This window comes from Brienomyrus brachyistius, chromosome 8 (assembly GCF_023856365.1).
Source record: "Brienomyrus brachyistius isolate T26 chromosome 8, BBRACH_0.4, whole genome shotgun sequence".
Taxonomy (NCBI): domain Eukaryota; kingdom Metazoa; phylum Chordata; class Actinopteri; order Osteoglossiformes; family Mormyridae; genus Brienomyrus; species Brienomyrus brachyistius.
Genome location: NC_064540.1, coordinates 9357335 through 9384387, shown reverse-complemented (window position 1 = coordinate 9384387; position 27053 = coordinate 9357335). Strand labels below are relative to the sequence as shown.

Sequence of the window (27053 nt, the reverse complement as noted above, 5' to 3'; positions counted from 1 at the left end):
CTGTTATGCAAACTGTGGTGGTGGGAAATGTGAAAAAGAGAATGTCAGCTGCCCTAGGATGTGTAGGGTCTGTGCAGCAATGCCTGTCGTTTGTTTGAGGCTGACTGCAGCGTGTGCATACCTAAAGCGTAGACGAGCGCGCTCGGAGGTCAGGTGACCAGGGGGGCGTGCCAGGCAGCGCGTCAAAAACAGGTAAGCAGTAAAATCACTGCAAATACATTCAGAAATCCTGTAGTACTTACAGTGTTATATGTTTTACCATCATATAATTAACAGGTTACATTTAAACAGATAAGTTAGGCTGTGCTATTTATTATCATTGTTTATGCATATTTATAAACGAAAGCATGTGTTTGTTTTTTAAAGCCAAGTGATTTGCTATGGTCTATGCCAAGGCTATTCAGATCATTGACCTCAAGGGCCAATCACTGCTGCTCAAGGGCTTAAGCTTGTGTGAAACTACTGTGGGCAATCAGAATCAGTAATTATTAAGCTAAGTACCTGGGAGAAGTGAAAACAAGATCTGGGCTTGGAATCGAGGATCAGGTTTGAAGAACCCTGGTGTATGTTGTCTGCTGACATGCGGGTTTGGGATTGTTTTTCATGGGGGGAGGGGTGCACAGGAGCGGTGGGGGTCATTGAGGAGCAGCTCATCAGGGTCCTCACAGTAAAAGCACTGAAATCCATCCCTGTGTGAAGACGTCAGCTCCTGGGCAGCACTGGAAGCCCTCAGCCCACCAACAAGGACGCCTCGTCAGCGTAAGTGATGTCTCCGTGCTGCTGCGTGGGAGGTGGCCGGTGCAGCTGCTGCAAAGCGAGCGAGCCTGACGGCCTGAGTGCTCCTGCAGAGACTCTGGCACGGGAAGCTCTCCATTTACGTGACAGTTATTTGAGATACGCAGTTTTTACGGAAGCACTCGCGCAGAAAGCGACATACACCGGAAATATATTTATCTTTTCATTTGTTTAGTACTGGGTACATATTACTAGTATAGTTTTGGCTTATGTGTTTTTTGTTGTAAGGTGTCTTAACCAATATGGTGGGGTAAAACCGACATTTAAACCCTTGTGTAAGGGTTTGTAGAACAAAGTACTTACATTAGTCAAGTCCTGCCTGTAATGCTAAATAATCATAAACCTGAATAGGAATTTACAGTAAACTTTTCCCCTGCCATTTGTTTTCTGTGTTTTTGTGAAAAAATACAAAAAAAGTCATTCAAAGATGAGGTGAACAGGATGGGATACAAACATGTCGTGTTCAAGTAGGGAAAGCAATTGCAAGTCGACATCCTCAGACTGCTTTCCAGTTCCAGTGACTGTTCACATTATTTGTGGGTCAGTTGAGGAAAAAAACACATTTAAGATGATTTAGTAAATTTAATGCTGGTGAAAAAGATTTAAGTTAGTCTCTTTTCTACAACTCTGATCTGGGTTTGGTTATGAGGTTGACAGAGTTTTCGTATAACAACCTATGTATTTTTGATGCACATCAGTCTTTTTTGACATTTGCTCCCAATGCAAAAGGCAGTCAATTTGTTAATGACGTTGCTGAGACGATGGCGAGTAATTATCGAAGGATCATAATTAATATGTCTTAATTAGAAAACAAAGTCAGGCCCTAGCTGTGTGTAGGGTCCCAGGTGTATGTGGGGTATGGATCCCAGCTGCGTGTGGGTACGGGCCCTGGCTGCGTGTGGGTACGGGCCCCGGCTATGTGTGGGTACGGGGCCCGGCTGCGTGTGGGTACGGGCCCCGGCTGCGTGTGGGTACGGGCCCCGGCTGCGTGTGGGTATGGTCCCTGGCTGTGTGTGGGTATTGGCCCCGGCTATGTGTGGGTACGGGGCCCCGGCTGCGTGTGGGTACGGGTCCCCGGCTGTGTGTGGCTATGGGCCCCGGCTGCGTGTAGGTATGGTTCCCGGCTGTGTGTGGGTACAGGCCCCGGCTATGTGTGGGTACGGGCCCCGGCTATGTGTGGGTACGGGCCCCGGCTGCGTGTGGGTATGGGCCCCGGCTGCGTGGGGAGTACGGGCCCCGGCTGTGTGTGGGTACGGGCCCCGGCTGTGTGTGGGTACGGGCCCCGGCTGCGTGTGGGTATGGGCCCCGGCTGCGTGGGGAGTACGGGCCCCGGCTGTGTGTGGGTACGGGCCCCGGCTGCGTGGGGAGTACGGGCCCCGGCTGTGTGTGGGTACGGGCCCCAGCTGTGTGTGGGTACGGGCCCCGGCTGCGTGTGGGTATGGGCCCCGGCTGCGTGTGGGTATGGGCCCCGGCTGTGTGGGGAGTACGGGCCCCGGCTGTGTGTGGGTATGGGCCCCGGCTGTGTGGGGAGTACGGGCCCCGGCTGTGTGTGGGTACGGGCCCCGGCTGCGTGTGAGTACGGGCCCCGGCTGTGTGTGGGTACGGGCCCCGGCTGTGTGTGGATACGAGCCCCGACTGTATGGTAAACATGGTTCACAAACACATCGCCATTGCACACATGGGATAAACTCTAATCACCTTTGTGGGCAGATTTATAACAACAAATATTACTGAACAGTAATTTTGCTTTAAATGTAAAGACAATCTGAGGAAGAAACTGTTAATTTGTCTGCAGCTGGATTATCTTCAGTGAAGCTACATCTCCTGGTCTCAGAAAAGTCTACAAATGTTTCTCCCTCCATCATCTTCCTGGCAGTAGTGTCACAGGCAGTTTCAGGCTTTCCTTGGATGGAGAAACACATCCATCCATCTCTCTTAACCAACCGCTGAGGTGGTATACAGCTCTCGTGGCTTAATGATTAGCCACCGACTCCTGGACAGAAATGCTGAGTAGACAGTAAGGTGACATGGGGGCGGGGTCCTGGTAAGGGGCTCACTGCCAATGGGAAGCAGTGTAATGAGGCTGTTACTGCCAGTCGTGATGAGTGGCAGCATTCTGATTGGCCATCAAAAAGCCACTCCCATCATTGTCTTCTAGATGAGCTTTCAACAGCCAGTCACTGGCTGGCTACACATGAACAGCTTCTCCACCCACATAGCAAAAGCGGAAGGCTACTTAACACACAATGGGAGGCTATAGTCATATCAAAACTGTATAAATGTGTTTATCAGCACATTTTTGCCTTTGCATGCTTTAAAAGCACTGTCTTGGTGTCCATCTCTGCATATGGTCTGCTGCTGCTTTTTCCCTTTGATGTTCCTTATATGAATGTGCCTGATGTATGTAAGGTCCACACACAGAACCTGATGTGTGTAAGGTCCACACACACGGAGCCTGATGTGTGTAAGGTCCACACACACGGAGCCTGATGTGTGTAAGGTCCACACACACGGAGCCTGATGTGTGTAAGGTCCAGACACATAGAGCCTGATGTGTGTAAGGTCCACACACACGGAGCCTGATGTGTGTAAGGTCCAGACACATAGAGCCTGATGTGTGTAAGGTCCACACACACGGAGCCTGATGTGTGTAAGGTCCAGACACATAGAGCCTGATGTGTGTAAGGTCCAGACACACGGAGCCTGATGTGTGTAAGGTCCACACACACGGAGCCTGATGTGTGTAAGGTCCAGACACACAGAGCCTGACGCAAGCCTTTTGTTCTATTTTGAAACAGCTGACTACAGTCTAAGGTCTCTCAAGGTCGCAGTATGACACATTCTCCTGGTAAGACATCTTTCACACATAGAGCTCCGTACCCTGCATAATATCTGCCACTCTTACTGTTCCTAAGTCCATGCAGAAAGACAGAAGTACGCATCCAGTGAGAGCCATTGCTGAAAATGAAGACTGTGCAATCTACTGTGCTAGGGAGAAATTGCCTGGAGAACATTCTGGAACACTCTGCTGTATGTCTTATTTTATAGTATTTGATTAGTGTCATTTTGGAGTACAAACACTTTGGATATTTATTCTTGTGACATGACATACCATAAATGTTTCTGTATCCATAGATGTGCTCTCTGCTGTGAAGTGGTCCAGTTTGCATGCGGTTTTATTAATATCCTACAAAACATTTATCCACATTTTCAAACATATGGAAGCTAAAGTAGTCAGTGTGTTACTGTCTGGAAATGCTCTTCCTCCTGGTCTGACTCTTCTGTCTGGTCTGTGGTTCTCCCTCCTGGTCTGCTGCTCTTCTGTCTGGTCTGTGGTTCTCCCTCCTGGTCTGCTGCTCTTCTGCTTGATGCTGGGGTTTTGGATGCGCTAAACAATTAGAGATTCATTTTAGCCATGGGCTCTGCAGCATGAAGGCTGTGGCTGTGGGTGTAAGAGTGGGAGGCTGATGCCATCCATGACTCCCTCTCAGAGAAGGGCAGCCTGGTTGCTGTTTAACCGGAGCATATGCCCGTGAAGCTGTCTTTCCACCCCTCGCCAAGGCAACGGCATCACCCCACACCTCACCAGGGTCCTGTTGGGCATCCTCAAGGACTGTCTCTGTGCAGCAGCACCCAGCGGTGAGGCCAAACCAAATGCTAGGATGGTTCATATCAAATGCTAAGGAGACCATTAACTCTTCTAGTGACCAGCAAGGACCCACGCACTGACGCCCTGAAGGTCGAACTCATTAACTTTATCTTTTGAAAAAGTAACCTTGCAAATCAAATAAAAGGAGAATTTTTTTACCCGTAGCAGGACCTGTTTAAATATTAGCCTTGATAGTATTGACCCATTTTCATGAAGTGTTCCATCCATCCATCCAAAATGGATGGAAGGATGAAAGAAAAAGATTTGTGTCCTGTACACTGAAACATTCAAAATCTGCTGTCTTACCAAAATAAGACTTTTATGTAAAGGCCTCCAGTTTGGTTTTACCCCCTAAAATATCAGGACCGCAAAACAAGTAGGCTAAGGGAACTACAGCCCACGCAACACATGGACATTTAAAATGTAACATCTTACATGGGCTACAGCATCGGCACGACGCTTTTCACGACCGATCTCACCTTCAAATGGCTACGGATGAGCATTTAATTATTCCTACCAAAGGAAGAGAGTCTACTCCTCCTCGCTCCTTTCGAATGTAACCACCGCAGTATTTACAATTATATCTACATTAGCGTGATGAGAGCACCGGCTTCACATTATTTGATATTAAAAATGGAAACTATTTTAAATTATAGGTGTAACCTGGCCATTTGCTCTGGTGTTCAGGCCAGTTAACCCAGTGATCAGGCCAATTAACCCAGTGATCAGGCCAATTAACCCAGTGATCAGGCTAGTTAAACCAGTGATCAGGTCAGTTAACCCAGTGATCAGGTCAGTTAACCCAGTGATCAGGTCAGTTAACCCAGTGATCAGGCTAGTTAACCCAGTGATCAGGTCAGTTAAACCAGTGGCTGGACAGTCCATCGACATGAAAATAATTTATCAATCAAAATGAGTAAGTTATTATTTGAAAGTTTGCTAGTCATTGCAGTAACAGCGCCTACACAGCCAGCACAGTCAGGCGATACAGTGCGCGTCACTCAGCACTGATGTTTGACGTTCATCTCTTAAGACACAAAACAACTACTAGGACATGTTGTTTAGCGTAAGTAAATGTTCATGGGTGCATTTTCCTGCATTTATTCGCTGTCTTCAGGAGATCATTAACCATTATTTGGCTGTGATATTCTTAGAGCGTCTCCTACTCACAGTATCCGGAATGCGAATCACTGTCACATGGCCTGAAACGTGGTATTTTCTGCCTTTAAAGCACGTTGTCTGGTCTGCTGTTAATTAATGTTACTCTATTTTTGTGTCTGACCATGTTTACTGGAGCAATTCAGTTGCATTCTTTTTTGTTTTTTTTTGCAATATCTTGGGTATAAATCCTAACCCTAATCTGCACTTTGTAAACAAACTGAACATACATTAAGGCTTGGCCCTTGAGGCTCTCAAAAGCCATGGCCTATGCAGTAATATTTCAGGATCAGTGCTCGTTTGGCCCTGTCCCATGTGTCTTGTCCCCATTTGGCCAGCAGGTATCGTTGGCCATTCTGTTCCTCCCCGTCTTGTAGCCCTTAGTCTCTAGTGTGTTTACCTGCTCCCTGGACTGCCATGTGGCCTAATGGGCTAAGTGGTTGGGCTGCAGTTCCCAACTCACCTTTTTTGTTGTGGGCTCCCCACACACAGCCAACTGCTTGTGTTTGCTCCCTTCTCCCTGGTTGTGTTATGTTTGGTTTTCCTTGTTTTAGTTTCCTTTGATGTTTGAACCTGCTGTATCTGTTAATTGACTTCACCGGCTCCTTATTGCCCCTAGGACCTTATAGCCCACACCTGCCCTTATTAATCCTTGTTACCTGTGTATTTAAGTGCTTGCCTTTGTTCTATTCCTCAATCATTCATTGTAGTTCTTGCTGTGTTGTAGCTGTAGCTGTTCCCCAGTCTTGCTCCCTGTGTTGGTCTATTTTAGCCCCAATGGCAATCCCCAAGTAAACCTGACTTTTCCAATTGGTCTACTTATCTAAATGGGGACCATCCATTCATTACTATGGGAAAACCCCTAATCCCAATCACAACACCCTTAACCCTTACCCAGCCCTAACCTTAACCATGAGTAAGCAACCAAAATACAAGACTTTTGGTATTTTTATTTTTTTTTATTGCATTTACAGATTTTTTTTATAAAACTGAAGTTATCCAAATGGGGACCTCAAAAGATGTTTTGAAATTTGAAATTGCAGGTTTTACTACACTTTGGGGACAGTTTGGTCCTCAGATGTGATTTATGCAAACCCACACACACACACACAAACGCAATATTGCCAAAAGTATTGGGACACCCCTCCAGATCATTGAATTCAGGTGTACAAATCACTTCCATAGTCACACGTATATAAAATCAGGCACCTAGGCATGTAGACTGCTTCTACAGACATTCGCGAAAGAATGGGTCATTCCCAGTGAATTCAAGCGTGGTACCGTGATAGGATGCCACCTGTGCATTCCTGAAATTTCTTTGCTACTAAATATTCCACAGTCAATTGTTAGTGGTATTATAGCAAAGTGGAAGCAATTGGGAACAACAGCAACTCAGCCACAAGTGGTAGGTCACATAAAACCACAGAGCGGGGACAATGCATGCTGAGGTGGACAGTGTGCAGAAGTCACCAACTGTCTGCAGAGTCAACAGCTACAGACCTGCAAACTTGGTGTGGCCTTTGCATTAGCTCAAGAACAGTGTGTAGAGAACTTCTTGCAATGGGTTTCCATGGTCAAGCAGTTGCATCACCAAGTGCAATGCAAAGCATCAGATGCAGTGATGTAAAGCATGCCACCACTGGACTCTATTGGAGTGTAGCGCAGTGGAGATATGCTCTCTGGAATGACAAATCATGCTTCTCTGTCTGGAAATTCGATGGACGAGTCTGGGTTTGGGGATTGCCAGGAGAACGGTACTTGCCTAACTGCATTGTGCCAATTGTAGTGTTTGGTGGTGGGGGGCGTTATGGTGTGGGGTTGTTTTTCAGGGGTTGGCCTTGGAACTCTTAACGCTGCAGCATTCAAAGCCATTTTGGGCAATTTCATGCTCCCAACTTTGTGGGAACAGTTTAGGGACGGCCCCTTCCTGTTCCAACATGACTGTGCACCAGTACACAAAGCAAGGTCCATAAGCACATGGATGAGCGAGTCTGGTGTGGAGGAACTTGACTGGCCTGCACAGAGCCCTGACCTCAACCCAATAGAATACCTTTTGGATGAATTAGAGAGGAGACTGTGAGCCAGGCCTTCTCATTCAACATCAGTGCCTGACTTCACAATTGCTCTCCTGGAAGAATGGTCAAAAATTCCCATAAACACTCCTAAACCTTGTGGACAGCCTTCCCAGAAGAGTTGAAGCTGTTATAGCTGCAAAGAGTGAGCCAACTTCATATTAAAGCATGTGTGTGTAAAGGCAGGTGTCCCAATACTTTTGGCAATATAGTGTATATATACCCAGTCTTAACGGGTGGGTAATTAATCCATCTCTCTCTCTCTCTCTTTCTGTGTGTGTGTGTGTGTGTGTGTGTGTGTGTGTGTGTGTGTGTGTGTGTGTGTGTGTGTGTGTGTGTGTGCGCGTGTGCTGATAACGAATGAATTAATTACCTACCCACTGGGAATGCGGAAGGAATGGAAAGGCTACCGACATCTGCTGGCCAAACAAGGACATGACACACATGGAAAGGAGGGAATCTGAAAATAACGTAATGTTAAGAAGGAAAATTGTGTAGTATCTTAACTTATATTTCATCTCGTCCGATTCAAAATAATGAAAATAACACGAAAGTTTTCAGAAAACCATAGATAGATAGATTGATTGACTGATTTACGACTTTCTTCACATTTAAACTTTTTTGGTTATTTACCGCAATACTTTGGTATGGCATTGCTTTGAATGATATAACGGAATTGTATTAGTCTGTTTGCATATTTGCCTTGGGGGGCGGTAACGTAGCGCAGACCGAGCCGTGACTCTTTACACGTAAATACATAATACTGGTTACACGTCGGCATGTGATATTTATGATGTCCACAAGGGGTCAGCATTTGGATACTTTTCCCCCTTTTTAGACTTTATTGTATCGCACGGGCATAAACATAAACACTGACAGCTGTCAAATGTGTGACATCCCATTTTGTTGAGGTCTTGGTTTCGTAAAATATAAGCATAATATATATAAAACATGCAATAATATATTGTTATCGAGTACAAACGAAGAAAAATGAAACAACATCCATCCATCCATTTTTCTGAAACCGCTTGATCCCAAATGGGGTCGCTGGGGGCACCGACGCATTATATATGAATAGGATTATGCATATTGCCACTGTTTCTGAAAATGGTTTGGATGTTTTTCATAAAATGTAACCTTGATTTTTTTTTTCCTTACCGTCTTTTGGAGCTAGCGTAACAGGTTTGGTAAACAAATATTTTGTGAAGCTGATCTTTACGGATTTTACAATTTGTTGATTCTTTATTGTTAGCGATTAATGCATAATTTAAAATGTACAGATTAGCACATGGTTACGGTTAAAAGAGAGACATTTTCAAGAAAGTGTTTGGTATACATTCCGAAACCCGTTTGGTATGAACCTTTCATATTCATAAGTGAATCTTCTAACAGTTTCTACTGGCATCTTATTTACAGGGACTCAGCTCAGCTGACGAATTTATAACTGTCAAAAGTACGCGTCCCTCCCTGGATAGTTATGTTAATCAGCCGGTCTTCATTGGGCGAGGATGAGGTTTTGGCCCGGCTTCATGCTGCGACGTCACCCAGAGGAGCCTTAACAGAAAAGGCGCCACTGGGAAGAGGCTGAGATATGCGCGGCGCAGGACGGGAGGTGCCAGCACTCCGCAAGTTCGCCTTGACGTTCGCTTGCCTGGAAACCGGACCTACAGATCAGATTATTTGAGACAAAGGCTCGAATACATCAGGTTTTGTTCTACTTACAGGTATTATGATTATGCGCCTTTTCCCGCAGAAATAACGTGATTTCCAACTTTTTTGGATGGAAACAAATCTGCCACTTTAATTACCGTTAGACTTTAATCACCTTTCATTTTCTTGGCAGCCGAGGATCCTCATGTGATTTACTTGCATTCAGTTTTCTATTTGCTTACTGTTCTTTATGCAGTCTTATTGCTTTTAGACTGTTTTTGAGCTTAAAAAACTTCTTATTTTTTTCAGATTTGGCGCGCCGACAAGACTAATACAGTAAAGTGCATTAGAAAGAGGGCAGACTTCGCGAAGCAGAGGCGGCATGACTGCGGAGATCAGCATGGGCTCAGCGCACATTTTGGACTATGTCAATGACTTTGATTTCGTCAAGTTTGACGTGAAGAAAGAAGCGTTAATCGGTCTGGACACTGTCTCCGTGCGGCAGTGCAACAGGATCCAGCCGCCGGGGTCTGTGTCCTCCACCCCGGTCAGCACTCCTTGCAGCTCCGTGCCCTCTTCTCCCAGTTTTAGTCCGACAGAACAGAGGAATTACGTGGACGAGCTTTGCTGGCTGCCCAACACCAGCTATAACCAGCAGATAGATCCCCAGGCGCTGGGCCTGACACCGGAGGATGCGGTCGAGGCCCTCATCGGCAGCCACGGTCACTCTCCACTTACCAACATCCATCAGCAGCTTCACCCAGGGGACTATGAGGGCTACAGGGCACTGCAGCACCAAGCTCACGTCCATGCGCAGAAACACCAGCAGCAGTACCTGGGCGTCAGCCATCCTCGATCTGAGGAGCTGCCCCATCACCCAGGGCCACACACCCATGTACACGGCCAGAACCAGGACCACAGCCCATCTCCTGCTTCCTCGCTTCCTCACCCACAGTTCCACCATCGCCATAACCAGCACCCTCAGCAGGGCCACCATAGTGGCGGAGGGGGCATGAATGTGGAGGAGCGTTTCACAGATGATCAGCTAGTGTCCATGTCAGTAAGGGAATTAAACCGGCACCTGCGGGGCTTCACCAAGGACGACGTGGTCCGCCTGAAGCAGAAGCGCAGGACCCTCAAGAATCGCGGATATGCTCAGTCCTGCCGGTACAAGCGAGTCCAGCAGAAGCATGTGCTCGAACACGAAAAGACTCATCTAATAACTCAGGTGGAGCAACTCAAGCAAGAGATCAGCCGCCTGGCCCGGGAGAGAGACGCCTACAAGCTGCAGTGCGAGAAGCTGGCTGGCTCCTGCGGCTTCCGCGACGGTGAATCCGCCAGCGACAGCCCGTCCTCCCCGGAGTTCCTCTGTGATTTAATCTGACGGGAAGATGGCGATCAGCGCTACAGTGATCCCACGGTTCACTGAAAGCCGTTTTTTCTTCATCTGACAGCCGAAATACAGTGAAGAAGGGAGTGTTTCTCAAAGCAGCAGCCCATTGTACGGCACTTCTGCAATTACAAGAGGGTTACTCTACGCAGAAAAAGTTTTCTAGCACTGGCGAGTCTGGCCAAAGTAATTCCCTGGAGAATTATGGAAACGCATTACGAAAGACCCGATGCTCAGGTCCAAACTGCATTTTCGCCGTGGACCCCGTTTGTAGGCCTAATTGAGAGAAACTTCCGGGACGGGGGACATTTAAGCTAAAGTTATTTGCCTGCTTGGTTACATAGAAGCATTTTAAAACATGTATAAAATATTATTCCTGCATGCTGGACATGTATGGTGAAAATCTATTTTGTACATTTCGTTTGTCTTTAATGCATATCTTTGATCTGGCCCTTAAATTGCGACATTGCCTTTTTCTGTTGTGCCGTTCCACATTTTCATGTTTATTTAGTTTGTAATTACACTCTACACAAAACATCAAACGAGTATTTTAGTGCTAAGATGCAAATGATGCATTTTTTTTCACATATTTCCAAAACCTATGCCAAAAAACATCTATTTAATTTGCCGTTTATTTCATAAACAAGTAACTAGTTCTATTAATTTAACTTTTTGGTGTGTCATAATAGTTTGGGAGGCTGTCGTTCGTGATATTTTAAAGGGGAGTTAAACAACCAGGAATTTAGGTAGTTAATTCCGTTTATGTTTAGACCAGGGGACGTTCTAGCTACTGAAATGACCAGGGGCTAAGTCAAGTTTACCTGGGGCCTATTTTTGAAGGAGGATAATTGGCGTCGGGGACTAAAATGCTCGGAGCCAAAGCCTCGAGTGATCGGACCTTACGACGCCCATCCTGCAGAGATTTATTAGTCGCCGATTAAGTCTTACATACATACATACATACATATCAAACATATTTTAATATTCAGGCGCCGTTGAAGACCTATTTCAGTTGAGATACCTCAATGAATATAACTCTCTATGGCATTTCATTTATTTTAATCATTACGTTAAACGCTTATCATTATAAAGGCCTAAGTTTCCAGGTAAAACACTCAACAGCGACCCTGGTTATAAATATGGTATTTCTACTAATGCAACATGATACCAATTTAACATCAAAGTGTCTATATGGGGCAAAGCAGCCCTGCGTCAGGAATGTTAAATAATCGTTTTTAAATACTCAATAGAAAGTTTTGTGTGTTTCTGTGTTTTTTCTGCCGGTCAGTTTAAATAAGAAAATGTTTAGAGAATGTTATGGTATATCCTATGATCATGTAATTCCTTTCGTATTATCTTTATCTTTGGATATTCTGGTTCTGCTGGCCAGATACATGGTTAATTAAAATAATCAAACAGATTGATCTTAATGGAGACAGCATGCTGTTTGCAATCGTATTTTGACGAGTCGCGGATATATTCAACCTCGTTACTGATTCAACGGTGTTGAAATCAGGTTTGAACTGCAGCTGCGGTTTCGCTCGGTAATTTCTTGTGTGTTGCCTTTTAATCTTGTTTATATATGAAAAAAAACGTTGATTTGGAGTATTATAGTTAAGTTCAGACTGGTTTCTGTTTTATCATATATTTCTTTGTTTTCAGAAGAAATTGTTTCCTATTTTGCATAATAAAGTCATTTTAATGACGCACTGTTCTGAGAGGTATTTACTTCTGAATTTAAAAAAACGAATCGTAATATTTTGTTCCGAATATTAACTCGGGCCACGATTTAATAATTTTTCACCAAAGCAATAATAAATCAAAATGAAAATATTCTAAATCCTCCCAAGCGACCAAACTTTATTCCGGGGTCTGGAAGCAGGCTTCGGCTAACTTAAAAACCTGCAGAATAAATATTAGTATTAAAGATAAGTTTTATTACATAACGTGCACGTAGTGTTTTTTTCCTCGGTTTTTGGCAAATGGCAGTTCATGCGGCTTAGTAAAATTGCGGCCCCTCTGTGGCGATGGCGTTATCTCAACTACCCTGCTGACGAGCGCTTTAAGCGGCAGGCAGCACCGCAAGGGGATCTTTGACCTGAAAACACCGGGAGTGAGACTATCTAATTGCTCAGAGAAGCTGCTATTTAAAACACAGCTAAAATACCATATTTTTGTTGTATGTTCAAATCATACGCTGCCAGGCTGCTGCATAAGTTTAATCTTATGTGCCACTTTATATGCTGACGGTTATCAGAGTGCTGTACTAACATCGGCACATTTTGGTAATCACTTTACGCAAGACGAATACATGCTGTGACTCCTATATTTAACAACTATTTTCCCTAGCTTCCTTTCTATAAGAATATTATGGGCTGTAGCCGCACTTAGATGTCGCAAAGCAGATAGGGTGTGACTATAGGAAAATGCAGCGCGGTAATGACTACGGAGGAGCAGCGACCTTCATGCGGCTTAGTTACAGACCAGTCGGGCTTGTTTCCCAGCCTGAATTATAGATGGGAGACGGCGGGAAATTATTCTCCTTACATGATAGCTGCCATAGTAGCTGTTATTGGTAATAAAGATAATTTAAATTTTAGCAGTACACGCAGTATGGGTACCAGTTTGTACCTGCAGTGCACCCAAGTGACAAGCATTTTTACCCTTTTTTCTGAAAGTGTAGTGTTTACAAATATGCTTATTCTTAAAACAGCACTGTGATTTAACACACATAGACACACACTCACACATGCACTGGCGACAAAAAGCAGCACAGGGTTTCGCTGCCCTTTTTTGTTGCTGATTGGGGGGGGGGGGAGGGTGGTCCCCCTTGGTATAGTTTGGTGGCAAATGGCCCTCATTAGACTGAACCAACAGCACCCAAACTTCCCAATTGTCAGTGTGCGCATACACACATACACTCACATATGCACGCAATCACGCAGTCACACTTGTATGCACACATACACTCATATATGCACACACACACCTGCATGCATGCACGAGTGCATGCACCCACATGTTTGCTCTTTGTATGAGCAGCAGGAGCGTAGGAGGCGAAGGGGAGTCCTCTGTGACTTCTTGGGGGTTTAAGGTTTCCAGTGTGGGGACATTATGTGCAAAAATGCTGCTTGTCTTCAGGGACATGCTGCGGGGTCCCTGGCAGACACAACGCCTTGAATCCCAGTCTGCTTCTGAAATCTAGAAAGGTCTTCTGAGCGGTAGCTCCATAGTCGGACTGCAGCCGGTCACCCACCTGAAGAGGATCCACGTTTCATCTTGCAGGTCACCCGTCCCCTCTTTCCAGAAAAGCTCATTAGCCATGAAGCCTACCCTGGTGATGAACCTTCCGAAACATGTTAGCGGACAGCGCCAGCTGGCACTGCGATTCCAGCTTGGGCCAGCAGGTGGTGTGGTGGTTAAGAGCGCGATCACAGGTTTAGGGAGTTTCCCTCAGCCTTGTGCCACAGCAGTTAAAATATCTAGCTGCTTTAATGTGGGAGAAAGTAATGGGTTCAGATGGAAGTGTTGAGAGTAAGTAAGCAAAACCAGTGCAGAGCCTGCGGATGGGGGAAATGGAGCAAAGGGGCAGGCGGGTGTGGTAGGGGGTTAGGATTAAGGAAAGAGAGTCACTCTGTGTCACACTTTGGTGTGCAGAGCATCATGTATGTGACCAGCTATGAGCTTCACTAATAAACACACAGACACACACATACAGTATATAATGCATACAGGTAACCCCTAAGTTAAGCTTGTACTTATGAATGCACTGCCATAAAGTCTGTTATATTAAAAATTCAGGTTAAATGAACATACGTACTACTTTGTGACGCTTGTCAAAACATTGCACGGCTTCTGTGATCCATCGTCTCGACACAGCACAGTACATTATCTACCTACTTTAATTATTACTTTATAATAATCATAATTATTATTGTTATGTATTATATTATTATTTCTCTGACTTGCCTACTAATTCGACTTAGATTTTGTTCATAACCTAAGGACTGCCTGCACACTCTGTATGTGTCATGTGTTTAAAACAAATGATAATAATATATTTGTGTATTTTTAGCCTATGAACAGGATGCTGATATGAGCTGATACTCATGATAATCACTCACACACATTCATGCCCACACAGCTGGACAGACACATATATCTGAGCCTGTGCGTTAGTGTTTGCTCTTTGGCTCCTTGCGTGTTGGGCCAGGAGGCTGGTGTGAGACTGGACCTGCTTGGATGTGGCGGCACATTTTGATTTGCGTTGCTCTGTGTGTGTCTGTGTGAGAGCACGACCCAAGTCCGTGTTCTTTTTTATCCCAGATACCCTCCGCATAGCACATCTTCCTCAGACTGGAGTCAGATCCAATATCCAGCCTGTGGATCCATTTCCTGTGTCTGTAATGTTATCAGAGGTCCCACTGGTTTGTGACCTTGAATGTCAATAATGGTTGATCATCATGCGTGAAAGTCCAGACCTGTCAGTTTACCTTTCCTTCATTTATCCCCCATGAGACTGAGACGCAAGTCATCTGATGGCTTCAGAGGCTTGACCAGCGTTGTGGAATATCTCAGCGTTCAAGTGTAATCCCATGAGATTCTGGAATCACTCAACATTCCGGCACACGAAAACACAACGTGAGACGTGCTGTATACGCTGATGGGTAGGGTAAATCTCCTGCTATTACATTACATGTGGGACTTACGGTCAGCAAGGCGTGCCTCCGGAGTGCAAGCAGGAGATAGGTCAGGAGTGAGACGTGGAATCTGACGCTTGGCTGAAGATCTAAATGTGTGTAACAGCGGGAGGCCTGAGTGCTGAGTGAAGGATCTTCCTGCGTCGCTCTGAAATGTCGCACACATGGCTTAAACATACTAATTTTCCCATGTTTAAGTGAGAATCTGTGCTTTTGTGGTTGAAGTATTTGGCTCTAGGCTAGACTTTAGCACCGGGGGCCAGACCTAAATGAGACCAGAGTCAGTAGCTTGTGACGTGGACCACCCAGGTTCTTTCTATGCCGCATGCTCCTGCGGTGACAGGTCTTGCGGCCTGCTTGGCTGTCCCCCAGCCTGGCTTAGGTGGTCGGTGTACTTTGCAGGCCGTGCAGGTCACCCGAGCGACGGATCATAAAGTCTGGTTGGCTCCTGTTCCAGTAATTCCCGAATGAGCTGCCTTTGCCCTCCCAGCTGCCCACATCTGCTCGTGGTTTGGGGGAGACGGCAGCTCTGCATCCCGTCTGCCGCCTTTGAAATGCAGCCTGCTGGGTTCGGTCCGGTCTTAGAATCATTCACTTCGGGTTCTTACATGCTATAAAAATAAGAAAACTGAATTGTTCAGGACAGTAAGGAAGGCAGGAGTCTCCAGCCTGTGGCCTCTGTTCCGTCCTGAGTGCAGCATGCAAACGACAGCCCTGCGTGCCTCATTCCAGACTCAGCGTCACTCAGTTGTTGCGATCGCTTTCAAGGGGCAAGGTGAACGAAGAGCACGTCTGTCTGCGTGTATGTCAGTCCATCTGTCTCTCTGTCTGGCAGTTTGTCTGTCTGTCTGTCTGTCTTTAGCCGGGGGTGCACCCTGAACTGGAAAATAAAGACGCCCTATAGGATTCCCGAAAGGAGTTCCTTGCCAGGAATCAGCGGGGTCGTGATTTACAGCAACTCAATAGGCAAAAACTCACATGGCACAGAAACGCCTGCAGCACTCTGGGTGAGGTACCATTATTCACAATAACATGCTTATTATTCACCCAGAGAGTAAACAGCCTCACCAGCCCATAGGTCACTATATTCTCTCGCCTTTTTTGCTCATTTACATAATTTAACAGGCACTTTTATCCAGTGTGACATGCAGCTGAAAAAGCAGGGACAGCCAGTTCCTGGAGCAACTGAGGTCTTGCTTAAGGGCCCACCAGTGAAATCACTCTAGTAAGAATGGGATTTGATCCAGCCACCTTCTGATCTCAGTCTCAGCATCGTAACGCTTTGAGCCACACATCTTGCTCCCCCTTATGTTCTGGCACCACCGCTTTTGTTGTGTTGATAATTTATTACTTAGCAAAAGGCCGCTTAATAACATGGCAGAGCATGCTGTCTGTCTCCTGAAGCTCCTCCCCAAACACCCCCTTGGTGTGACACCCCCGCTCTGTGCTGTGGAAGAATGTGTCCTCCCGTCCAGGGGTACCTCAGGGCCGAGAGACTGCCAGTCCACATGAAAGGGGCCCTGGCAGGGAGGCATGGAGTAGGGGCCCAGCCAGGCCGGACGGGTGGGCCCCCCTGCAGGAAGGGAGGGTGGAGGCCTGTGCAGGGACCTTCCTGCAGCTGGGTGGGTGCCCTCCTGTGAAGGGGGAGCCAGGTGCCAGCTACTGCCAAAGGAGATGCGTCAAGGTGGTTCAGTGAAATGAGAGACGAGTACACAACACGACCATCATTTTTATGGAAGCTTCAGTTCAAGAACTACATTTAATTTTTTCCAGAAAATTGTACCTAAAATCCATGACTAGGCAAACTGAAGATTCCTGGATGATGCTGAAATGTCCCAACAGAGGCTTCGGAAAAAGGAGCCTACCCTCTTCCTTCGCAGAACCCCATCAGTCTATTACTGTGCTGCCTCGGAGCCAACTTCAGGGCCCCAGACTCCACTGCTCCGTTGGGAGCTGGTTTCTGGACTCCAGCAGCCTGCCAGGAACCAGCTTCAGGGCTGCCCGGACTCTTCTGGCCTACAGGAAGCTGGTGTCAGTGGCCCTGCTGGGAGCCGGCTTCAGGGGTCTGGACTCCTCCGCCCAGCCGGGAGCCTCGGTTATGGAGGCCACCTGTTTCACTGCAGCTTCTTCTTCCTGATCTCTTACCGTTCAGAGTCACATGGGTGATGATGCCTTTTTTTCTCACTGCCAGTTCCCAGCTTGCCACTGTTCCCCGAATGTGGACCGCAGTCCATTCTAGACTCTCTCTCTCTCTTCAGCCGTGCTTCTGGAAACTTCCACATTTCTGGCAGCTCTTTCATTGGTGAGAGCGATTCTTCCTGTGGCCATTATCTTGTCAGCAGGAATTGTTAGGCTGTGCTGGAAACGTTTCAAGTATTTATGCAAAATATATTTTTGAAATATAATGGAGTGTTTGGATTAAGAGTATGAAAAAAAAAGCCTTGGAAAAGCGGAGGGAATTTGAAAAACAGGACAGAGAACAAGCAGGCGTTTGTAAAAACACAAACCCAAGGCAGCAGGGATCTGATTGGCTGAACATCTGGGCCTGTAGCTTCTGTCATGAAAGAAAAAGCTGAGAATGACTGATGGCATTTTTTGGTAATCAGTGGTGGCAGCATCAGACCCCCAGCTCTGGAGGACGTATATGTGGGGGGGGGGACGAGCTGCCATGCCACCCATTAAATTGTGACAATAATTTAACACGGCCATAGCCTGACTCAGTGATATACACACTCTATAAATCCACCATAGACGCTCAGACTTCCCGGCAGGTCAGTGAGGGGAGTAGGGAAAGAAGAAGAAGCCCCCTCCCCTTACTCTCTCAGCATCTCGCCCTCACACCGACAGCCCCTACTGGACACTGCACACCCCGTCTCAGCATGCAGTGCACATATAAACGCATAATACTGTTGGGGAGACTGCACACCCCATCCCAGCGTGCAGTGCACGCAAAAACGTGTAAGACTATTGGGGAGACTGCACACCTTGTCCCAGCATGCAGTGCACACATAAACGCATAAGACTATTGGCGAGACTGCACACCCCATCCCAGCATGCAGTGCACACAAAAACGTGTAAGACTATTGGGGAGACTGCCCACCTTGTCCCAGCATGCAGTGCACACATAAACGCATAAGACTATTAGGGAGACTGCACACCCTGTCCCAGCATGCAGTGCACACATAAACCCATAAGACTATTGGGGAGACTGCATCCTTGTCCCAGCATGCAGTGCACACATAAACGCATAAGACTATTGGCGAGACTGCACACCCCATTTCAGCATGCAGTGCACACAAAAACGTGTAAGACTATTGGGGAGACTGCACACCCGTCCCAACTTGCAGTGCACACATAAATGCATAAGACTATTGGGGAGACTGCCCACCTTGTCCCAGCATGCAGTGCACACATAAACGCATAAGACTATTAGGGAGACTGCACACCCTGTCCCAGCATGCAGTGCACACATAAACCCATAAGACTATTGGGGAGACTGCACACCCTGTCCCAGCATGCAGTGCAGACATAAACGTGTAAGACTATTGGGGAGACTGCACACCCTGTCCCAGCATGCAGTGCACACATAAAGGGGCATTAATGGGGTGTGGATGAAAAAAATAGCAAATATACATATCAAGGAATGAAATGTAAATTGAAACTTAAGATGAATAAGTGTCCAGCGAAAGGTTAGGGCCTTACTCAGCCATGGGGAAGTGGGGGGGGGGGCTGTGAATCACGTTCACGTTACACAGACTCCACAAGGGAAACAGTGACACTGTACAGCCAATGGAATTAACAACATGACGTCAGGCAAACGCAGACGGTGGTTAATGACAGCCTGAAGACAGACGGGGAGAGCTGTCAGACAGGCCACTCATCAGATAGGACCTCAGCACAGGCTGCTGGGGGGGGGTATGCCTGTCGCTCTCTCAGCCCCCATCCCGAGCTTGATCTGTGTAACGGTCAGCTGATGCATTGGCGAGCATCCAGCCGGCGTTTCCTGCCACACCATCCGTGATGCTTTTAGGCTGTTGCCAGAGTGCCCCCCCCCCCCCTGCACCATGAAGACAGGCTGTCATGTGTTCTTGATGCCATTGACCCCATTTTTGATGCTGTGAACCCCAAAAAAATGGGGCTCTGTGCCCCACCCGCAGCAGACATGGGAGCTGTCATCACTGACGCTCCATAGAGGATGAGCAGCTGCTCGTCTCGTCCTTCTCTTTTCCCCTGCTTGTCGACCTCTAACCTGCTTTTCCTCTGAGCCTCGGGTTGAAGGACGGGCTGCTTTTGTGATCCCGGAAAGCGGGTGTTACGAGGCCAGGCGAGAGTGAAGGACATGCGAGTGCAGATGCCAGATAAACCTGACCTGAGGCTTGTGGGGTCTGTGTCCGCTGGCACCGACGTCCGAGGCTTTGGGCGCCTGCACAATGTGTAATGAAGAGCCTCTGATCCCTCCTGTCACTCATGCTGTGAAAATCGCACCACCTGCACGCGTACGGATAAACAGCCGTACATGTTTTGAGTTTTGATATTGACAACAAGGTCGTAGCCGCCGCCGGCTTCACCCTCTCGCCCAGTCTGCTTAGAGGAGCAGTCTCTAAAAGTACGGTGATGATAGTGAAAGTCTCACAAGCTTTCCATTCGGTTTCTGCCAGCAAATGCTGGACAACCCGCCCTGCTTTAGTTTACAAAGCACTGGTGAGGCTTTCTGGGGGGTGTTCGACGAAGCAGGATTGCTCAGTTAGCTGGGTTAACATAAGCTAAAAGTCATGACTGTCCAATATGAGTTTAGGTTTAGGTTCAAGCTTAAGTTAACCTAGCTGACCGAGAAATCTTGCTTTGTGGAACCACTCCTGGTGAGGCATCATCCCCAACCTTTACGTCACTTTTCTGCTACTTGGCTGCCTCAGACACTTGGTGCTTGATCTCAGGAGGGATATAAATAAATAACCTTTCTAAACTTTGCCCAGGAATATAAACAATGTGAAATGAAAGAAAACATCTGTGGCGTATTTACCAGCGTCTTATGGCATTTTGCGGCTTGCATGTTTCGTTGACTTTTTGGCTTTGGATGTTTGTGAGGATCGTCACCCCATCAGAGAACAACCATAAACCTTCCAGACATTTGCCTGTAATATGACTCTGAAGTCGATTGTCAATTTCCCTATTTAAATATCTACATATTCAGGGTTATTTATTAATGTTAATTAAAAGCCCTGATTATGAATGTCTTTATATTTACACAGCTTGTCCATTTCTGCCGTATTAAAATGAGCAACTTAAGGAACGGGTTTTATGTCATGTTTTGTTGAGTTTAGTGCTCGAGTAAAAGGGTTTGAAAATGAAACTGGTTTCCGGTCGTGTGCAAACAGGGAGAACCATGTGACCTGATGTTCACTGCTGGACGCAACCTGAGCTCTCAGCGAGCGATGTCCCGGTGTCAGGGGGCTGACGTGCAACCTCTTAGGCATCTTAGCGGCTATCTGCTATAAACAGAGACGCAGGGAAAATCAGAGACCCGAAGCTGGGGGGAGGGGCAGGAGTGGGGCGTGTGATTAGCTTATATCCTCCGTGACGCCTGCCCTTTCGCTCAGAATCTGCCGGGGCAATGCCATGCGCTCATGCACGCCTGGTAATATGCCCACTAAATGTGGCAGGAGTACCCAGCTGCTAGATGACTAAACAGGTGATACCCGGTTAGTTTTGTGCGACTTGTGTGCCTTGTAAGTGTGGGAGGCTTTGTGCTGTAAGAGTTGGCGCTAGTTTGTTGGCAGGACTTTAGCCAGGCACAGCTGTAGGCCGAGCCTGTGTGCTTGCAGGCTGTTTATGTACATTTGGGAGGGAAGAATCCTACTCTGTCCTCAGCCTTTCGTTTCAGAGCTACGGCTCCCTGCATTGGAATACAGGCAGCTTTATTCAAGCAGGAACACATCTCTGGGGACCATCCATTCGTTTCTATGGGAAAAACCCTAATCCCAACAATGACATCATTAACCCCTACCCAGCCCTAACCTTAACCATAAGGAACCACACATAATACGAGACTTTTGGCATTTTTATTTTTTTGATTGCAGTCAGATTTTTATAAAATTGAGGTTATCCAAATGGGGACCTGAAAAATGTTCCCAAAAGTAAGCACGTGTACCATTTTGGGGACATTTTGGTCCCCGACTGTGATCCATGCAAACTCACATACACACACACACACAGCCATCCAGTGTGTCCACTGTGAGTTTGGATATGTACCTCCACATCATGTCAGTAGGATGTGTCAGGGACTGTCAGTCCTCCTGGCCTCCACCAGCTGTTTTCTGGGGGCCCTCATTTCCAGGGCCCTTATGGGTGCCCCCTGTGCCCCTCTCTTAGTGCCACACACCCAAACGCATCAGGAGATATGGCTGTAGCCGCAACTTTTCCCCTTTGACTGATGGGCGACACTGACAGCCGAGTCACAGCTTTAGGTTCCATCACCGTGGAGACGTGGATCTCCTCTGTAGTGGGCGTGGCTGCTTATTCCCGCAGGAATGGGCCCTGACACTGAGTCCATCCCTCCAGTTACGGCACAGCGGCAGAGACTACAGGCGGGAGCTTCCAGATGGGTGTGAGCTCACCTTCAGCTCCAGAATCTGGAGAATTGTAGGATAACTTTTCATGTGCCTGTGAAGTTACAGTCAAGTCGTTTAAACCCGGAAATCCAGTTTTTTTTCCAACATATAAACTGGAAATACAACAGAGATGGAAAGTTCAGTTCCAGAAAGTACAAATCCAGATCAAGGTTTTGTTGGTTCAAGGTACTTTCTGGACCTGAACTTTTCACCTCTGACGAACAAGGATATTTGGACTTGATTTGGCCCTTGCAGATATTAACGCATTAAAGTGGCTTGTTATGGGAACCAAAAAAACTGCCAGTGATTCACTAGGAAAGCAGGTAGCCATGGTCCAGCTGAGTGCACATTGTCAGAAAAATATTCATTTTGTACTTTTGAGGGTATAGTTAATTGTCATTGGTGCTGGTCTGCCAGTTGTACTTTAGATAAATGTACCTTATAAGGTACGGAATAGACTCTGAGGAACATTTCTGTACAATTGGGGGTACACTAATGTTGTTTGTAACCTGGGGAACCCAGCATCCCATCTGGGGCAACTTTCTGCCTCTGGCTGGGCTGGGCTCCACCCCCTGACCCACTGCTGGATTCATAGCTGGAATATGGACAGACGACACGAGTTAACAAACAAAGCTAGCAAGCAAATTACTATTTCATTTTCCAAATTCTCAGACGAATATGGCAACTTACACAAAAACAGCATCCGGGTCAGCCTTCCCAGCATGCCTCGGTAGTATGTCTGAGAGAGGCAGGTGATGGGCAGCTGTGACGCCAGACAGCACATTCTTGGGTGTGCATTTCTCAGGCAGGGTGCCTTTGCCGCCTGAGCTAGTTAATAAATCACTCGGGCCTTCAGCTCAGTGCAGGTGCAGTTAATGCGTTTTCATCAAATCACTTTCATTTACTGCCACTAGTGTCCGTGCTGTAACTGCAAGCAGGATTTTCCGTTAATTCTGGAATCCATCGGATGCAATGTCATTGGTCTATAAAGTGCTTACCTTCAATTTAATTCCAGGTTAAGTTTATTTTATAGCATCCATCCAGCACTGCTGCTGCAAAGCACTCAACAAAGGTGTAATGAGATGAGCTTAATAGACGGCTGTATAGCAGGAAAGAACTGCGGAAAAATTCCGCAAGACAATGGAGGGGATGAAGTAAAAAGATGATAGTTTTAAACAAAAAAATCCTGTTTGGGGTCCTGTGTTGACTGAGAGTTGCTGGTCATGTAGTCATTGTAATGCCTGGAGTTTGGATTGGGGGCACTGTTTTAGCGGACACACACACACACAATTTTTCTTCAGTTGTTTCTGTATTTAAAAAACTAGTTTTAATCCACGGTATGTTAAAAAAGGGTCAGAATCATTATGAACGTTCTGCTGTCAGAATTGATCTTCCAGACTGTTCCACAACAGAATGAGAAAGATCAAGCACATGCTAACTTGCTGTATATCTGCGTGAAGTTCTTCCTGATAAAGGAACTTGCACATTGACTGTTCCCCGGCACCTGAACAGGCCTCTTGCAGCTGGACTGCACCATTACTCGCGGGAGCAGCCACAGAATGTCCCGGGTTCCTGGTGGCCGCCTCATCATGTTCACTGACGGGCTTGTTTATTGGTCAGGCATTTCCTGCTTCATCTCATTGGCTCATTCCGAGCATCCATCAGCCTACTGCCTGCATTTGCAGATATGTAGATACCTTTTTACTGTCTGCTGTTAAGTCAATGTCCACTACAGGGGTTTGTTTAGATCCATCAGTCCAAGACATGACCCAAAAACTCATATTTTCCCTTCTGGTCTTAAACACATCACCAGTGTCACTCGCCATTGATCTAAGGGAGTCTGAGGTCAAACCGCCCCAGCAGAGGCGGGCCGGCAGTCATGTGACTCCAGCAGCTCACGTGTAAAAGGGGCGAGCAAAGCCCAGATGGAGCTGGTGTTGAGTGCAGAGGGGGCACGGGCAAGTGACAAGCCCACCTCAAGGGCCAGACTCTCCTTCACGGTTACCTTCCACGAGCCTCAGTGCTGAGGCAGATATTACTGAAATTATATCTCTGCTGGGTGATTCCAGCACGATTTTCCTTGACTTGCCAGGTATTGCCAAAGTATCTATCTGCATGTTCTCGCCAATATCAGCACGCCGTTCGCTGCGTGCATGTGCCCTGATGTTAGGGCACATGTCCACGTTCGCCTCCGGCATCTGAACTCGTGTTTGAGTTTGCACGTGTGCAGGCATGTGCTGTGGGCTGCATTAGGACTCGCGAAAGACCAGGGTGTCCATCCACCCCCCCGGGAGATGGAGGAAGCAGCGGTACGGTCCAAAGGTACGTTGAAGATGACGAGGGGTATAAAAGGGGTCTGTAGGTCATCTTTATTACCCTGGGGGGCACGTGTCAGAGGATGTTGACTCTGCTCTCCTCTCTCCACCCAGATTTGTGATGTCACAGCTCATTCTAAGAACACCTCCTTCAGGCCTAGCAAGGGGGCTAAACCCAAATGAGTGATTGGAGCTTGTCCAAAACATTACATCTGACTACATCTGACCTGGAGTCAGATAAGAGCAGGACTAAGGGAGACGCTCACGTTGTCCACATAGAGATAAACTCCATTGTGCACGTCTGTTGGTGATTGCATTGATTTGCAGGGGTATAGATTACTTCCCCAGTCTATGTATTGGTTTGCAATAAATTGGAGTATATTACTCTTTGATCTATTTCTCATTTGTTTAATAGGATTGTTTTTTATTTTTAGGTGCTTTCAGAATAACAGGTTTTATAGCTGCAAGATTTTAATTCAGTTGGATTTATTTATTTTTTTTATCAGAACAATCCTGGTTATATGCAGGATGAGGGTCCAGGGGTCAGCCTTCACTTTTAATTTTAGTGTTTCAGTAACCACTGTCTTCGGGGACCTACATACGGTCCACGTTTTTGCTGCCTCCCAGACACTCCACGTTTTTACTGCCTCCCAGACACTCCACGTTTTTACTGCCTCCCAGACGCTCCATGTTTTTGCTGCCTCCCAGGCGCTCCACGTTTTTGCTGCCTCCCAGACGCTCCATGTTTTTGCTGCCTCCCAGACGCTCCACGTTTTTGCTGCCTCCCAGACGCTCCACGTTTTTACTGCCTCCCAGACACTCCACGTTTTTGCTGCCTCCCAGACGCTCCATGTTTTTGCTGCCTCCCAGACGCTCCATGTTTTTGCTGCCTCCCAGACGCTCCACGTTTTTGCTGCCTCCCAGACGCTCCACAGTGGAGTGTCTCTGGGTCCCTGAGCACTGGATTGGGAAACAATGTTTTACAGCATCATTATGTTTAAGGTGCACAGAGCAGTCACTCCAGTGGGTGGATCAGCTACACTGCATCCTCACTGCATACCAACAGCCCATAGTGAGAAACAATGCAGGCCTCCTGGGGAAGTCAGAGGAACACCCTGATCTTTTCACACAGAGGCTATTTTGCTGTGAATGCACTGGTCATGTGAAGTGCTAGTCACATGATCACTGGGACCTGCGTTCGCCTGAAAGGGGAAGGACAGAAAGGCTGCCATCGGCGCAGCACGTACGTGTCCGCAGCAGCAGGGCCAAGCCACAGGCCTGAAAAGAAGAAGGCTGTTTTTTATACTTTCTTTCTTTCCTCTCTTCCTTCCTCTTTCCGTTCTGATTCAGCCGAGAAGATGGGAGAGAGTTATGAACATTACAAAACCTAAACTGATGACAGCCCCCTATCCTCTCGCTTCCAACGAAGGGCGGGCAGACCCAGTGTCTGGAAGCAACCTGCACCAGTGGGTGCATCATTGCCATGGTGATGGCGTGGCATGTCAGCATTTACTGGAAGCAGTGACGCGCCATGCTTCAGGAGCCAGGAAAGGCGGGGAGGTGAAGCAGATCAGCCCTTCATAATTAGCTAAACTGGTTAACTGTCAAACCCCCAAGCAAAGCAGTTTAGAGTGATATGATTTGAGGCACTTTTTTGAAATATCCATCCTTCAGCACAGCATGGAGAAGCTTCACCCTTCAAGGTGGCCTGAACATGGACGAGGTTGTGCAGATTGACTGCATGCAGCGTGTTCCTAGTTACTGAGTTTGCAAACTGAGGCTCACAGAGCAGCTGTGGCTTAAGAAAATGCCTCATTTATAAACATTCGTCAGATACCCTTAATAAAGTCGTCTTCTAAGTAGCTATGCCAGTAACATGGAGAAAAAGGGAGTGCTGGTAGTTTTCGGTTCAGTATGAATATTGCACTGTGTGGGGTCAATACTGGCATTATCTGGGCATCGTTAGTAAGGATTCTTGAAGACGGGAACACAGCACCGGGATGCAGTCGGAGCTCCGGTCAGAACTGGCTGGGGACCCTTCTCATTGCATCAAGCTTCTATGACAAAGACTGCGGTTCTCTGGTCGAACATGGGGACCACATCCTCTCACATGATACGCGGTTTCTGACGGACAGCACTTGTGCAAGAGCCTTGGGTTGGGTTGGGTTGGGTTGTGTCGGGGGTGTCTTGTGGTCGGTTTGCACTGCGGATACAGCGTCCTGCTGGTGATGCTGGTATTTCCCATTCCCTGGTTGGCAGAGATTCATTGCGCAAGTCTACACTGATGTCTGTGTGACTTACAAAATTGAGCATTTCACAAACCGGACAATGGATTCACTGTTTACCTCAAACAGAGCACCCTACACAGGGGTTTTACCTCAAAACTGAATGTGGGGTTTGAATCAACAACCTTCTGATTGTGCCATGCCCAGCTACTCTATCCAAAGGCATCCTGGCCACTACGCCGTAGCAGTGATGTAAAGTGTTTGATGTTCTCTCACACATCATGGCAAGTCGTAGACTTTTGAAGGACCGTGAGGATGCTCCAGCAGACAGAGCCTGTGAGCAGAGACGATCCATGGCAGGTATCCGCTGGAGCCGTCCACTGGAGGGCTTCACCTAGGGGTGCGAAAGCTCTGGGTTGTGACACCCGCTTTCTATGTCACGTCTCTGTGAGCCGGTATCAAAGTCCGCTTGATTGCTGCTGGCGGACTTT

General features: G+C 47.1%; 1 protein-coding gene across 1 annotated transcript; it reads left to right on the top strand.

Moving 5' to 3' along the window:
- The first annotated feature begins 54 nt into the window (after positions 1 to 54).
- LOC125747820 (transcription factor MafB-like) lies at positions 55 to 12419 on the top strand. The gene is made up of 4 exons (XM_049023330.1): positions 55 to 192; positions 614 to 759; positions 9091 to 9398; positions 9634 to 12419. Exon 4 carries the CDS (start codon positions 9707 to 9709, stop codon positions 10706 to 10708), a length of 1002 nt encoding a protein of 333 aa, XP_048879287.1. The 5' UTR covers positions 55 to 192; positions 614 to 759; positions 9091 to 9398; positions 9634 to 9706; the 3' UTR covers positions 10709 to 12419.
- The last annotated feature ends 14634 nt before the right edge of the window (positions 12420 to 27053 follow it).